General features: G+C 37.4%; 1 protein-coding gene across 6 annotated transcripts in view; it reads left to right on the top strand.

Moving 5' to 3' along the window:
* LOC105216537 (CUGBP Elav-like family member 2) overlaps positions 1–16,018 on the top strand; it is a 309,490-nt gene that overhangs the window by 276,637 nt on the left and 16,835 nt on the right. For all 6 annotated transcript variants that reach the window (XR_008470570.1, XR_008470569.1, XR_008470571.1 and 3 more), the window contains one exon: positions 4,494–4,640. Coding sequence is in view for 1 of the 6 variants with exons in the window: in XM_054227861.1 (XP_054083836.1) it covers positions 4,494–4,640 (147 nt within the window). In the remaining 5 variants the exon portion in view is untranslated. The remainder of the gene's footprint in view (positions 1–4,493; positions 4,641–16,018) is intronic.

Raw genomic sequence — 16,018 nt, forward strand, 5'->3', positions numbered from 1 at the left:
TTAGAAGTGGGCGTGGCCCCGCCCCCAAATCGGTTATTTGTATATATCTCGAAAACCAATAAAGCAATATAAACCAAACTTTCTCCAGTCTGTTCTCTTACGTACCACACCACACATCATGAAAATAGTTGAAATCGGATAATAACCACGCCCACCTTCCATACAAAGGTTAGGTTGAAAACACTAAATTTTACAGAAGAAATTGCAGAAGGAAGCTGCCGTCCGATTTTTTACAAAATGGAAAATCGGCGTGGCATCGCCCACTTATGGATCAAACACCATATCTCAGGAGCTATTCGACCGATTCGAATGAAACTCGATATATAATATTTTCTTGACACCCTGATGACATGTGTGAAAAATGGACGAAATCGGTTCACAACCACGACAATTTCCCATGTAACTCAATTTTGAACTCCATCTGATTCCTTCACTTTATAATATATACATAAGAAACCAATGAAGATAGCAAAATAAACTTTACACAAATATTGTATATGATATGTGGTTTCAATTGTGAAAAAATTGTCGAAATCGGGTTATAACTTTTCAAAGCCCCGAATATCGAATATGAAGAATTCAGTGCCTCATGGTAATTTTTCACCACCCTGTATATGTGTGAGCATTAAAAATTTCGCACTAAGAAATAACGGGCACACACACATAGAGTTGTAAGCATAAATTCAGCTATTCTCGCATGCGTGCGTTCATAGCCTGCAAACATTAGATTGAAAATACGCTTGTAAAAGTTTTAAATTTAATCTCTTAAGCCCTGTACTTTCGTATATGCATTACTATATGTAAATACATATATATATATATACATATATATATGTCCTATATGTATGTGTATATGTATATATATATATGTCCTATACATATGTAGCATATTTACGAGCATTACGCATGTTTGTGATTTGCTTGGCATGTAGTACTTGTGAGCAAACAAAACCAATTGCTGGCTGTGTGCAAATGTTTTTGTTGCTAAGTAAAGCAACATTAAAAGCAGAAAAAACTTTTTTATGATGGTGTAAAGCACAAATGCAGCTACTTCTCCGCTGCTTAACTGATTCCCCACACAAGCTATACAGTCTCTTAGATAAATCTCTACTTGCCGCTTGTCGTGAATTCTATATCTGCGTGCGTGTGTGTGTGTTTGTGTGTGTATTGTGTGGCACCCTTTAATGTTAACAAGTTAAAAAGTAAAATATTTGTAGCTTTTCACTTTCTTAATTTCTGCAACTTGCTGTGCTTTTCGCAACTTTTCATTTGCCTTGACTCGTTGCTACAAGGCTGCGTCTGTGTTTTTGTTTGTGAAAATTGTGTTCTTTTTCTTGTTGTACTTAAATTTTTCGGCGTAATTTTCTGTTAAGCAACACATCAACTAGTACAAAAGTATACTTTTGCTGCCCTCGGGATATTTACCGAGCATTTTAGTCTGCTTTATACCTGCGCTGGTAATTCGAACTTTTCCTGTTGCACGCCGGCTCGGTATTGAGTCAGTGTGTTGTTCGGACTCATAAGCAGACAGGTGTTCCAGCTGTAGACATAACGGCTGTAGTTACAACACATAACTCGGCGGAATTGTGCAAATTTCGTATGTATGCCTCATTTGTCCGTTCTATGGGGAACCATTCTAGCTGAAATGGTTCTTCGCTTTCAGCAGTGTGGAGGCTTGTAAAGCGGTTTATTCAAATCAGTCAAAGTTAAATTTGAAAAGTTTAATATGTGAGCGCACGTTCTGGACTTGCATATACCGTAATTCTTTCGCTCATATGAATATTCGTTTTTCTTATAACAAGTATTCGTACATGCAGAGTTGCTTTTTGGTGGAATTTCTTAAGTTTTAGTTTAATTAAAGGTTGTGGTTTTCGAGAAGTATATCGGATACCAGGGAAGTAGGATGTCTGTACTGAATTACCACTAACCTCTACATATGGAAACTTGGAACCTTCTACTAAACTTAAAATATAGTACTCAGTTGTTGTTGTTGTTGTAGCGGTTACCCAGCCCTGTCTGAAACAACAAGCTCAGGCGAATTGTCATGGAAGTCATCTAACGGGAGCTCCAAGAATCGAGCTGTTTCTATATGGTCGGACCAAAGGGAAAGGGATGTTAGATGAGTAGGGTTAAGGGGGCATGCAAAGAGGTGGTTACTGTCATGCGGGGACTCTTTGCACGCAGGACATATGTTGAGTATGTCAGGGTCTAGTGTGGATAGGTAGCAGTAGTGTAGCAGTCCTACAATATCCAGAACGAAGTTGCGCAAGGGTCACTCTTGTTTCGCGAGGCAACTCGAGCTCTGTGTCTGCAACGGTGGATGTTGTTTCTCCAAGTACGCCATTCACGGGTAGGGAGTCAATGAAGATGTTAATAGCTCCTCTGTGAATGGCGTTCTGTGCTTGTCTATAGTCAGTCGCGTCCGAAGTCTCAGTGATAGATCAGGCTTGAGTCCTGTCAAACTGTCATGTTGTTATTGTTCAGCATAGTTTGGCATTTCATCATTGAAACACCTATGCCTGAACCGCGTTTCCAAGTTGTTCAACTTTATTACGAAAAGTCACGTTCTGTAAAGATTATGGTCAACATAATCGACCTACTGAGCGTACTATTCGCAACACCATCACCTATCTTCAGACCCAGCATTCATTATTGTATAACATTCGACCGAATAGACCACGTCCAGACGCAGCCTTAGGCGAGAGTGTACACGAAGACCGTGTTTAGTCGATTCGGCGCCACAACTCGTACTCGGACATATGGAACGACTTGATCTTAAATTGAAAGCGTACAAAATATACCTTGTGCAAGAATTGAAACCGCTCGACCTACCCAAGCGACATCACTTCGCTCTAAGGGCTCTTGAAATGTTCCAAGAAGATCCGACGTTTTCGAGCAATATTCTCTTCAGCGATGAGGCCCAATTCCGTCTTAATGGGTGTGTGAACAACCAAAATCGCCGCATTTGGGACGAAGACCAATCTGAGGAGATTCAAGAGCTGCTATTTCATCCAGAAGAAATAGAAATAGAACAGTTTGATGTAGTTTGTGGGTCGCTGAAATCATCGGTCCACATATAAAATCTTCAAAAATGATGCCGGTGAGAACGTAACCGTCAATGGCGACCGTTAATGCGCCATGATAACCGACTATTTGATGCCTGAAATTGAAGCTCGTGATCTCGGCGACATTTGGTTTGAACAAGACGGCGCCACTTCCCACACATCGCATCAATTAATGGCTTTATTGAGAGAACACTTCGCTGAGTCACGTAATTTCACGTTTGGGGCCGGTCGATTGGCCTACAAAATCATGTGATATCGCACCGTTAGACTTTTTGCTATGGGGATATATAAAATCTAAAGTCTATGCAGACAATCCCACTTCGATTCAGGTCATGGACTCAAAGATCACGCGTGTCATTCGACAGTTACCAGTCGCAATGCTCAAATTAGTCATCAAAAATTGGGCTCAACGAATGGACCAACTGCGACGTAGCTGCGGCTAACATTTGAAAGAGATAATCTTTAAAAAATAAATGTCAAAGAATGTTCTTTCGAATGGTTATAATCATTCCCCATCAAAATTTAATGAATTTTCCATATTTTTTTCCTTAAAAAAATAGGGAATCTCGAAGGATCACTTATTACTCAAACCGTCTTAAGCTATGCACGTTTCAAATTATTTGGTTGATAAGGTTTTAAACAGAGCTTCAGAGGACTGGAACCTCATCAGCTGAAAAACGGAAATCCACGCGTAAATTTATAACAAATTAGTGATAATTATAATCATTACTTAAAGCTTCCCGAATTACCTATGAGTCGAAGTAGTTGGTTCTTAAAGATCAGAGTACTGCCTCTAAACAAAACATATACATTAACCCTGTGAAGAAGTATTAAACGAAAAATTCTCATTTTCTAAAACTCTCTCGTCTAAAATGGACTGTAGTAGTAGGGTTAGAGGAAAATCTTATAATTTTTACATATTTAAGACTTGGCTGCTTTCTGTTAGAGGGTCTAATAAATTAAATCAGAACTCTGATAAAAGCTTTTTTGGCTTGCGGTTATTAGGTGTCAGAATCTCTATAGTTCTTCAAGAATATTTAGAACCTTTCAATAAGGTCCCCTAATTTGAGAGATGATGCTATCTGGTTTAGCTTTCAGAGCATATCGCGTAATATGGTTCGTTTCCAGTATTCGTATCGTTTTTCTTCTAAAAAGTATTTATGAATATGGGAATTTCTTCTGGGGTCGACTTGAAAACCAAAGCAATTTTTGTGAATTTTATTTTTAAATGTGCATTAACGCTTAAAAACCCACCTCAGGTATTTGAGACCCTGCAATAAATGTGTCTCAGTTGAACCTTATCCAAACTATATGTGGCAATATTGCTTGTAACTTCATTAAATTGCATACGGAAAATGCTAAAATGAAATTATCACAAAAATAGCAGAAAGTAAATAAAAACTAACGAAATTTTCTTCTACTCCACAGGGTCCGATCCGAATCCATTAGCATCTGCGTACATGTCAACGGCCGCTGGCTTGCCACAATTCAGCAGCACCACTTTATCGACTTCGCCACTGGCCAGCGTGGCATTGAGCAGCGCCGCAGCAGCAGCGGCTGGCAAACAAATCGAAGGTAAGTTCATTAGCGCGCCGTACTGCGGTGCATGCACCCCTGCGCACCCTCGCTGCAGCAGCGCCCAAGGTGTGAAATGGTGTGCAGGCAAGCACATTTTAAATATGTATTTTTTGGGGGGGATTTTACACAGATTTTGTGCATTTATGAATGCCAACGTTGCATGTGTATGTATGCAGGTGGCGCCACACACACACACAACTGTTGCACATGCAGTTAATGCTGCTGGCCCTGTGCAATCGCTAGCATGGCATTTTGATTAATTTACCAAATGTCATAACTGTTCATATTGCTGCTAACTGTATATACTGTGTCGCTGTGCTCGAGCGCTTATTTGCTCGTGTGCATTTGTTAGCAGCAGCAGCTGCTGTAGCGTTATTGTTGCTGTTGGCGTTGTTGGCGTCATCGGCTATTGTTTGATGCGGTTTTAGCGTTTTGCTGAATGTGCCAGTTAATGCTGTTGCCACTACTGCCATGTAATTAAACAATTTCATGTCCGTGTCCGTGTTCATGTTCGTGTTTCGCTTATGCAGACATGACACATTTGAGACGCCCAACGGGCAGAGCTAACTGCAACGCCAACGTACGCTCATTAATCAAAACTTCTACCATAACAAACTAACTAACTAACGGTACAGAAATACACATACAAACATGGGCGAATATCAACTTAATTTTCATAGTATTATTTATAATTATTTTTCCCGTTACGTATACGTCATGTCGTTTCTTTTTTTATTATTATTATTATTAGTTATTCGGTAGGAGTTGCAGCTCCTATCTGTGTGACTAAAGTGGAGCAAATATATATAATTTATAGTAGACCCAATGAAGTATACAAGTATATAAAAAAACTATATCGTTATTAACTAGCTATATAATATATTCTATTTGGTGGACTGCATGCTTTCGCTTTTGCCCTATTTCATCAATATTTCCTCTGCAGTTCTTAGAAATGCATATTACATGTTCTATGTGATACTCTACAGTGAAAGAAACAATGGCTTCTTACCTACTTTGAGTACCTTCGACAAGCCAATTTGGGTATCCCATATTTTTTTGAACACTTCAAGTAGATATTTGCATTAAATTTGTATTTTCAAAGAATCGTATGACTTCTGGTTCGAAATTCCTATTTCAATCTCTCCCTCTCTCTCTTGCTTTCTCTTTATAATTAACTTTACCTCGTGCGCTAGCTCTTTTTATATATTCATCCTTTTCCTTCTCATTTGTACTTATATTAAGTTTTGTCGAGGTTCATATCAGATTATATTTGCTGTTTGTCTTTCTCACTTCTGCTCTATAACACTGTCAATTTATTTCTCTATCTCTCTCTTTCTTTACCTCTTCTCTTCCCTATACCTTTGTCTTCCCTCTCTCTCTTACTGTCACTCATTCTAAGGATGGCAAGCTATAGCTTTCTCTCTCTCTCTATTGTTCTCTGCCATTGTTATTGCCCTCTATGACTTATTGGGCTGAAAATTATATAATCATAAAATTAACTGTGGTGAAAGTACCAAAGAAAACTTTTATATTTGTAGTTTGTCTCTCTTATGAGGATTCAAAAAATAAAAAAACAATGCCTTTCCAAATCTAAAAAAAAAAAATAGTCTGAATTCAAGTCCTTCTCCTTTCTCTTTATTAAAAATTGTTTTTTTTTCAACTTAGATATTCTTATAATTTGATAGCAGCTTTTTAATCAGAGAGTGAAAAAACGGTATTTTAGCACTCAAGCTACATAACTGATGTACACTTTATGTCGTGAATTTAGGTATTTTAGGCAAATTTGAGAACTGGGAATGGGCCCAAAATCAGTTATAGAGTAATATTACATGCTTTAAACAAAGAAAGCTCAAAGCTCAAAAGCTCTAACTTAAAAAAAGCTGAATCGTAAAAAGCTCAATAAAATATCCAGAAAGCTCAAAGCTCAAAAGCTTTAATTGAATCAAAGCTCAATCCCAAAAAAGCTCAATTTAAGCTCTAGTAACCTCAAGCGTAAACGTTATTATGAAAATTCGAAATTTCTTTAGTATTACAAACAAAACTGAGTATTGTTTTATATTATATAAATACTTTTGACAGCTCGATGAGCTTTTTTGCTTACTGAACATATATTGAATTTCCGGAGTACTATTTTTTTGAAAGTTTTCTACTTCTTAAAAAGTTTTAAGCGCTGCTAAAAAGATTCTAAAATGTTTCAAGAGAGAAGTATGTAGAAGAATATTTCGGAAAGAGAAAAGAAAGACAAAAATAAATCAGAAATTATCATTTTTGGTACTCTGAGCTAGTAAAATAAGTCAACTTATGGTGCAAACTCAAAAGAAAATCATAAAAAAAAATAAAACTTAATTTGTTATTGTAGAATAAATAACATCAAAATTTTTCACAACTAAAAATCATATTCAAAAACCTGCCACGAACAAATGCAAAACATGATTATTATTAATTAGCATTGATTTACCGCGATATACACCCAGCAGACAGCTGACAAATAATCACTGCGCTCCGTCAATTAAACGCAATAAATAATAGCATTTCAACATATTAATGCGACAACCATTTCATTTTGCATTTTAAGTGCATTTAATGATGACTTATGAAGGTTCAGCCACACGCCGCGCGCACACGCACACACCTTTGACGATGAGACCCCTAATGACCTTAAATAAATCCATTACGGATGTACCACCCATCCTAGTCGTGCGACTGCTGTCATACAATCAACACAACGCCACTGACCCCGGTCAACCCTTGCGACTGCTTGCTTTTGTCGCATGCACGCCTCGTGCCACATGCGTGCTCGCAGCTTGATGCACTAATGCAATTTCTGTTGTGTTTAAATTAATTAAAACGAAATTCATACACCGACTGCATACCTAAGTGCCAACGTGTTTATGCGTGTGACACTCGTATAACTACATGCATATAGGCGTGCCACACATGCAAAGCGCCTTGTGAAATTTGCAACGCCAAAGTGTTTTGTATGAGTAAATGCATTAATGCAACACGCCAACAACAAGGCTCACCTTGCGCGTGCAAAGCACTGCGTTGGCTAAAAGCTAAAGGGGCTACTCACTTTATAATGCCTCTGCTGTGCCATGTAAGGTACGCATAGACGCCTTTGCGACCACAGTGCCGCCAACAAGCGTATCGTAACAGTCATATAGCGTTGCTCAAAGCACCGAAAAGCTTCTTCAACTATAAACGAATTTGTGTACGTGCATGTCATCCCATCCAGCTATAGTTGCCTCCAATAGGCGACTCGTCGACTCATCAAAGTGTTGTCGTCGTGCTACGCAAAGACAACACATATGCATACGAACTTACGAAAACGTGCTTCTCACTGCTAGCCAGTGGCTATGACAACGAAAATTTAATGGAGGGGGCACGATGAACTGGCAGGTGGTTCCGAAGTATGTTTGTTCATTATAAAAATGACCAACCAAACTGAGTATAAATCAAGTAAAAGCTTTCTTTTTGAAAGCCGAAAATAGTATTGCCTCATCGGAAACTACACTCCGTTATACCTTTTTTCGATTCCCTGACATCCCGCTAGCTTCTAAATATTCTCTAATAATGAGTATTTCAATAGGGATGCTACAAAAGTAGACCGAAAGGAACGGCGAACGACGCCATATTTTCTCCCGCTCTTTTGGCATTTCTCTTCAGTAAGGTTTGCCATCTCATCATGGAAAGATATACGATCCAACAACGAGTCGAAATTATTAAAATTTACTACCGAAATTCGGTGACAGTGACCTCAACCTCAAGAGCGCTACGTCCAATTTAATAAACGTTCTGTCAGCTCCACAATTGATCAATCTACCAGACAGAGAATGTCACAATCGATTTATTGATAACCAAGTTTGGATAGCAAGCTAAACTAATACGGCTGTGTAAGATGACGTTGAGCAACACCAAAAGCTCCGTCAGGATCGTTAAGGAGCTCTCCGAGCCGTGCGATACCAAACGAGGTTTCAGACAAGGTGACTCACTATCGTGTGATTTCTTTAACCCGATGCTGGAGAAAATAATACGATGATAGCTAAATAGATAAGGTACAATCTTCTATAAGAGTGTACAGCTACTGGCGTACGCCACTGATATCCATATTATTCGAAAAAACACCCGCGCCGTTAATTCTGCTTTTTCCCGCCTGGATAAGAAAGCGAAGCGTGTGGGTCTGGTGGTGAACGAAGACAAGACGAAATATCTCCTGTCGTCAAACAAACAGTCAGCGCATTCGCGTCTTGGCTCCCACATCACTGTTGACAGTCATAACTTTGAAGTTGTAGATAATTTCGTCTACCTGGGAACTAGCATTAACAGCAATAACAATGTCAGCCTGGAAATCCAACGCAGAATCACTTGTGCCAACAGGTGCTACTATGGACTAAGTAGGCAATTGAAAGGTAAAGTCTTCCCTCGACAAACAAAAACCAAACTCTACAAGTCTCTCATCATTCCTGTCCTGCTTTACGGTGCAGAAGCGTGGACGATGTCAACATCCGATGAGACGGCACTAGGAGTTTTCGAGAGAAAGGTTTTGCGGAAGATTGGTCCCTTAAACATTGGTAATGGCGAATACCGCAGACGATGGAACGATGAGCTGTACGAGTTATACGACGACATTGACATAGTCCAGCGAATAAAAAAACAGCGACTACGTCATGTTGTTCGAATGGACGAAAGTGCTCCAGCTTTGAAAGTTTTCGATGCAGTACCCGCTGGTGGAAGCCGAGGAAGAGGGAGACCTCCACTCCGATGGAAGGACCATGTGGAGAGGGACCTTGCTTCGCTTGGTATAACGAATTGGCGCCAAACTGCCAGAAGGAGAGATGCGTGGCGCGCTGTTGTGGACTCGGCTATAACCGTGTAAGCGGTGTTTACGCCAGTCAAGAAGAAGTAGAAGAAGTTTGGTGAATGTGGTAACTCACGAAAAGTCCCTGTCATTGGATTCGGTCGTGCGATTTGAAGCCGTTAGACTACTTCCTATGGGGCTACAGCAAATCTATGGGCTATGCCAACAAGCTAGCGATGATTGATGAAGTTCGTACGAGTCGATACTCGGGTTCGATACCAGAAATTGTTGAAATATCGGCCGACTTATGCTTGAAAATCGTCGAAAATGTTGTGTTCAGCGTCTGGACTTCAGCAAGCGTGTCGTGTAGTATAGAAAAATTGTTGAACATTGCCAGATTCCGTTTATTTGTATACATATATATGTATGATATAGTGGATTGACGACATGTTTCCTTCACAGCTCAAGGTCTTGAACATAGTAGCTTGTCTTGTATGTGTACTATTCCAGCAGTTTCAGCTCTTGTATGAATTCACGACGAACCATAAGGATTTTTTCAGTAAGATTTTGTGTTTTGCTGTACATTTTTTATACTCTCCACCCAGTATATACAAGATTTTTCGCGTAACGGTTCTTTGTAGTAGCTAAAACTAACCTAGAAATAGTTATTGATCCCCGGTAGATGAAATCTTTTAACGACCCCACCCACGTCTTATAGTACGCTTTTACACTCTTCATATCAGTCAAGCTGTCAAGCATTATTAAAGGTATCAAAATATAATTGTAATCTAAAGACAAAGCTCAATTGTCTTTCTAATATGAGAGAACTCTGGTTCAAAATTACACCTAAATGGTGCACATCTTCACCGGTGCGGTTCCAATCGCCTTTATACCATCAACCAACCAGCCAATAAATGCATTATCTCAATGAAATTAAGTGGATCCCCATGTCCCTCTACTTCCCAACGCACTAGTTGAGCGAATTTCACATTTCAGTGTGTCGCAAACTGATAAGGCTATATTAATAAACAAAAATCTAAAAAATTCTATTAATTAATACATGAAACCCGAGCGCGACGCTTTAAAAGCACGTATTGTGCTTAAGCTTAAAATATACACATATATGTATATAGATATACATGCAAACATATACATAGAGGCTTTTATATATAGTGACGCAATATGTTTGGCTAATGATAAGCGTATTGTTTGTGTGTTTAGCGTGACTTGTTATTGTAGTATTGTTATTCTAATTAGAAAGTGCCGTTACAAACAAATCTCTTTGAAGGCATTAATGCTGTGACGTTGCTTTGGCTGGCAACTGTCGATGTTATTAATAATACTAATGCCTGGCATGGCATGTCTTCGATATAGTGGATTATGTGACTCATGTGTGTATGTGCATTATTGGACAACAACATACATATTTGTATATATACATATATACATAGCATCACTTAAATATAATACCTATACTTGCGTTAATAGTTGCTTACAAGCATCCTAATGTTCATATATGTATTTGGCTGACTTCAAAGCAGTCTCAAGATAATGCCTGTAGTCATGTTTATGTACATAAATAGATATTTGTTGTATTGGTGGTGGCCTTATTAATTGCGATTTATAAAAATTTTAATTGAAATTGATATATTTAGCAAGCTTATTGAGTTCTCATGGCTTTTATGAGTCGAATCATATCGAGGCTGACATATAAAAGATCAATTCAAGGTTCCCACCTCTTTCAAAGAAAAAAAAACACAGAAATCTCAATTTTAATATGAAATGTTTATTGTCATTCGAAAGCATATTCTTTGGTATTTACATTTTAAAGATTCTCTCATTCAAATGTTGACCGCGGCTACGTCTCAGTTGGTCGATCTGTTGATACCATTTTTCGATTACTCGTTCGTGTATTTCGACTCGTAACTGGCGAATGACATGCGTGATTTTTTGCTCCAAAGCCTATATCGAAGCGGGATTGTCTGCATATACTTTAGACCTTACAAATCCCCACAGAAAAAGTCTAACCGAGTGATATCACACGATCTTGGTGGTCAATCGACCGGTCCAAATCGTGAAATTATCTGCTCACCAAAGTGTTCTCTCAATAAATCGATTGATTGATGCGATGTGTGGGAATTGGCACCGTCTTTTTGAAACCAGTTGTCATCAGGCATCAAATCACTGAACAGAATTTGGCGCGAAAATTCGAATCTTCTTGGATCATTTCAAGAACCCATAGACCGAAGAAGATCGAACGCTTTCAATTTAAGATCTGAACGTAAAATGCGCCAGGCATCCCATACGTCAGGCTCCTAAACGATTCTCCACCGTCTTCGGTCTACACTCTTTGCTATACTTTCTTCACTGCTTGCTGAACGTGGTTCATTCGATCGAATATTATCCAATAATGAAAAGTGGGTCTCAATCTGCATCTTATGTTGAGCATAAGTTCAGAGAAGTGTGCGAAAGACGCTCTTTACAAAGCGTGAATTTTCGTAATAAAGTTGAACAATTAGTATAAGTGGTACAGGCATAAGTCTTTCCATGATGAAATACCAAACAATACTGAACTAAAATAACATGACAGCTTGACAAGACTCACGCGTGAGCTGCTAAAAGAGGCTATTGAAAAAAGTACCTCTACTTGGATCACCCGTTGTAATCAAAAAAATCTTAAAATTATTCCTATATGCTATATACATATATATGTGAGATAGAAGTAGTATTTACACGTTTAAAATTATTTTTTATTCTCAGTAAAACTCACGCTCGCAATTAAAATACAATATCTCAGAGATTCAGCGATGAAGTCAGCCATTAACTCGTGGACTATGAGTTCCTCATATTCGTTTTATGGTGTTATGAATCTTGCCCAATTTCCAAACTATTTTCGGAAAATTTTTACAAAAAAGTGAATTTTTTGGTTTAAATTCTGTCAAAAATTTAAATTTCAATTATTTCTTTTTTCCTTCGTTCATTAACTAAACTTACCATGTACTATCGTAGTGTTTTTGATGTATTGTTTTAAGAAGAACAAATGACGAGTTGTGATATCAACGGCAAGACCTTTCTTTTTTGAACACGTCATAGAGATAAGGTGCCAACGGCTGAGTTTTCGGAATTCTTTTAATAAAAATTTCACAAAATACTGTTTGAACATGTATATTTGATTGTTTAAATGAAATGTATGATTGTATATATTAAATAAGTAAGGAAGGGCTAAATTCGGTTGTAACCGAACATTTTATACTCTCGCAATTTATTTATTTAATTTTATTAATATTATATAACACACAATTTCACCCACATATTCGTCATATAAATTGTATAAAGTCCATTGAACGTTGGAAACCATAATATTAGGTTAGAAGCACCGAGGTTCGCATGCACGATATATGGGGCCTTGAAAACATATGGTCCGATTTCTAGAAAGGGGCTGCCACACTATAAATACAGTATTTATGCAAAGTTCTGTTCCGATATCTTCACTAGTGCTTACTTTATATATTGTAAAGTAAACGGTTCAGATTGTCTTCAAAGTTCTGGTATATGGGAAGTAGGCGTGGTTGTGAACCGATTTGGACTATTTTCACAACATATCATTGGGAATCTAGGAAAATGTTACAAACCAAGTTTCATTGATATTGGTCGAGTAGTTTCGGAGATGTGGTTTTTGACCCGTAAGTGGGCCGAGCCACACCCACTTAAAATTTTGTATACCAATTTGGATGAAGGTCTTCTGTACTTTTTTTATAACGAAATTTAAGGTTTCTGGTGTTTTCGCTTATTGAATTAAAGCATTTTTAGTAGTTTTCCGCGTAACCTTTGTATGGAAGGTGGGCGTGGTTATAATCCGATATCCCCCATTTTTGGACTGTATAAGGTAGTACCTAATAGAAACGATTCTAGAAAGTTTGGTTGATATAGCTTAAGTAGTTTACGAGATATGTTCAAAAATTTAGTAGGGGCGGGGCCACGCCCACTCCTCCAAAAAAATTGGTGCCCAGAAACAAGTGTGCCCAGTTTTATCAATATACCTTAATTTTTACTCAAGCTTACACAGACGGACGGACGTACGGACAGACAGACATTCGGATATGAACTCGTCTCGTCACCCTGATAATTTTGATATATATAACCCTATATCTAACTCGTTTAGTTTTATGACTTACAAACAACCGTTATGTGAAGAGTGTATATAAAAAAAGAATTGTGAAAATATCCTTGTTTTACCGAACTCTTCGCTCTTAGTAACGTGGCATCTTCGCATCACTTTTCTCTTGAATGTCACGCCTTTGCGATATCAAGAAAAAGATTTCTCGGTTCTCACTTTTTCAAACTTTCCGCGGCTTTCAAACTTAACCGGCTAAACGGAAATCTTTACAGAAATGCTGTCTCTTAAGTGTGCTTTTGAAGCTCTGCACTCTGCTGTTTATTTCTAAATTTTTGTAAAATTTTGCCCAAAACTCTCAGGTCATCCCAGAACCAGCACAATTTGTTCCGTCAAGTGTAAACACTACTTTGACAGATAAGATATAATGGCAACGTAACAGAGTTATATTTATGCTCACATGTATATGTGTGTGTTTGCTCTGCGCCGCATGAGCCGTAACGAGCCAATGAACTTTAACACCAATTAAATTTTGCTGTTGACTGTTTTGTTAAATGCTCGTAAAAACCGCCAAAATCACGCATAAAGTTAAATCACCAGAAACGTGGAAGCGACGCATAATCAAGTATGTAAATAACAACAACATATGTATGAGAGAGCCGGAGAAAATTAACCTAAATTACCAAAATATACATATGTACATGTGTAGGAAATTTGTATACACACTCACATGTAAAGCGGCTGGGCTTAAGTATGTGTGTATGTATATGCACATTTTATATTGCCTCTGCGCTTTAATGAGAATTTAAGCACATTGGGACTTGTTTCGCTGGCAACTTGTGTGTGCGGCGAAACAAGTGCTAAATAGCACACACGCACACTCGCACACACATATTCTACAGTACATATGCAGAAAATCTACATAAAAGCATTCTTGCTTTTAGTCGTAAGCGTTTCTAAAACTATGGTGATGACTGCCATTTTACATGTGTGCATGCCAAGCGGTGCCTAAGAGCACACTATCAAAAATATAAAACTCCTCAGCATCAGTTGGTTTATAGAAATGCCAATTAGTGCTGAACGTGTATGATGCACTGGCTCAAATTGATAACATTAGGGTGATGCTGCCTGCGCTGCTTTAGTATATCCATGCTTAAAAGGCTTTCTTATAATATGTACGTCTAAATTGTAGGTGTTCTATATTCAGTCTCGATAATTCATTTAAGAGGTTAGGTGGGTTTTAGAGCCTAATAATAAGCGTATTTTTAAATTTTTTTTTTTTAAATATATACCTCATACAAATAATTATATGTGCATGAACTTTTTGCAAAAAAAAAAACTTAAACTTTAATAAATTGCAACATTTTTCTGAGTATTATATTATTAAAAAAAAATATAAAAAAAAATTTTCCCAATTAAAAAAATCGTTTAAATTCAAAAACATAATTTAAGTGTAGGCTTATAGTAAATATTTATATGTGCATTTTACTCTTTTTACCAGTAAATTCTATACACTTGAGTTTAACTGAAAGAAATGTTTATTTTAATAGTCAGTTCTCACATGTTAAAACTAAATTAAGCCGCTTAATCAAAGTACAAACTAATGCCAAGTAGAATAGTTTGGCCAATTCTTGCTTTATGGCTAATTTAAAGTGTCATACTGTCTCAAACTGCTTTCCGTTCCGTTTCATTTTGGAAAACAGTAGCAGAGAAGATCTCTCGTAGATCCTCAATAGGATTTAGGTTCGAACTCAATGCTGTACATTGTAATACAAGCCCCATATAAGCCATTAATATTTCCAGCAAATTTTATTAACTCGTTGTACAAACGTTCTACGTAAATATTAGCATTCACCTGAGTGGATTGGTATTTATTTGCAAACCTTATATGTGCTTTATTGTTCCCTTAATTAGCGTTGGTTTAGGTGCCATGGAGTTGTGTTTGAGAGACTGATTTATTAACAGAACAGCTAAACTGATTTTGCACATATAAATATTTACTATGCAATACTTTGAGCTTTGAGATAAATGCGTTTAAAGTTTCACATTCTTACTAACGTATCCTGATGGGCGGAACTTACAAAGGGTATATCTCTTAGAATATTACACGGATTGATTTGATATTTTTGGATAATATTTCAAATATATTGCGCTATTTAATAAGACAATAAAATTTTTGTCAAATTTCGAAGTTTTGAAACCCACCTAACCCTAACCCCTTAAACAATACCAAAATTCTCAAAAATTATAATAATTAAGTTATAAATCGAAATGTGTGTCTACAAAATAAAAAGTCTGTTTCTTTATTAGATAATAACTGCGTCGTAAAATCCAATTTAATCCGGTTATATTGTATTCACTTATATATTCTCTAATATACCCAACACTATGCTCTCAACTAACTTTTGTATATACATATGTATATATAATTGGCCTATTTTGAAACTTAACCTCTGCACCCGA

The sequence above is a fragment of the Zeugodacus cucurbitae genome, chromosome 3 (assembly GCF_028554725.1).
Source record: "Zeugodacus cucurbitae isolate PBARC_wt_2022May chromosome 3, idZeuCucr1.2, whole genome shotgun sequence".
In the NCBI taxonomy this organism is placed as follows: Eukaryota; Metazoa; Arthropoda; class Insecta; order Diptera; family Tephritidae; genus Zeugodacus; species Zeugodacus cucurbitae.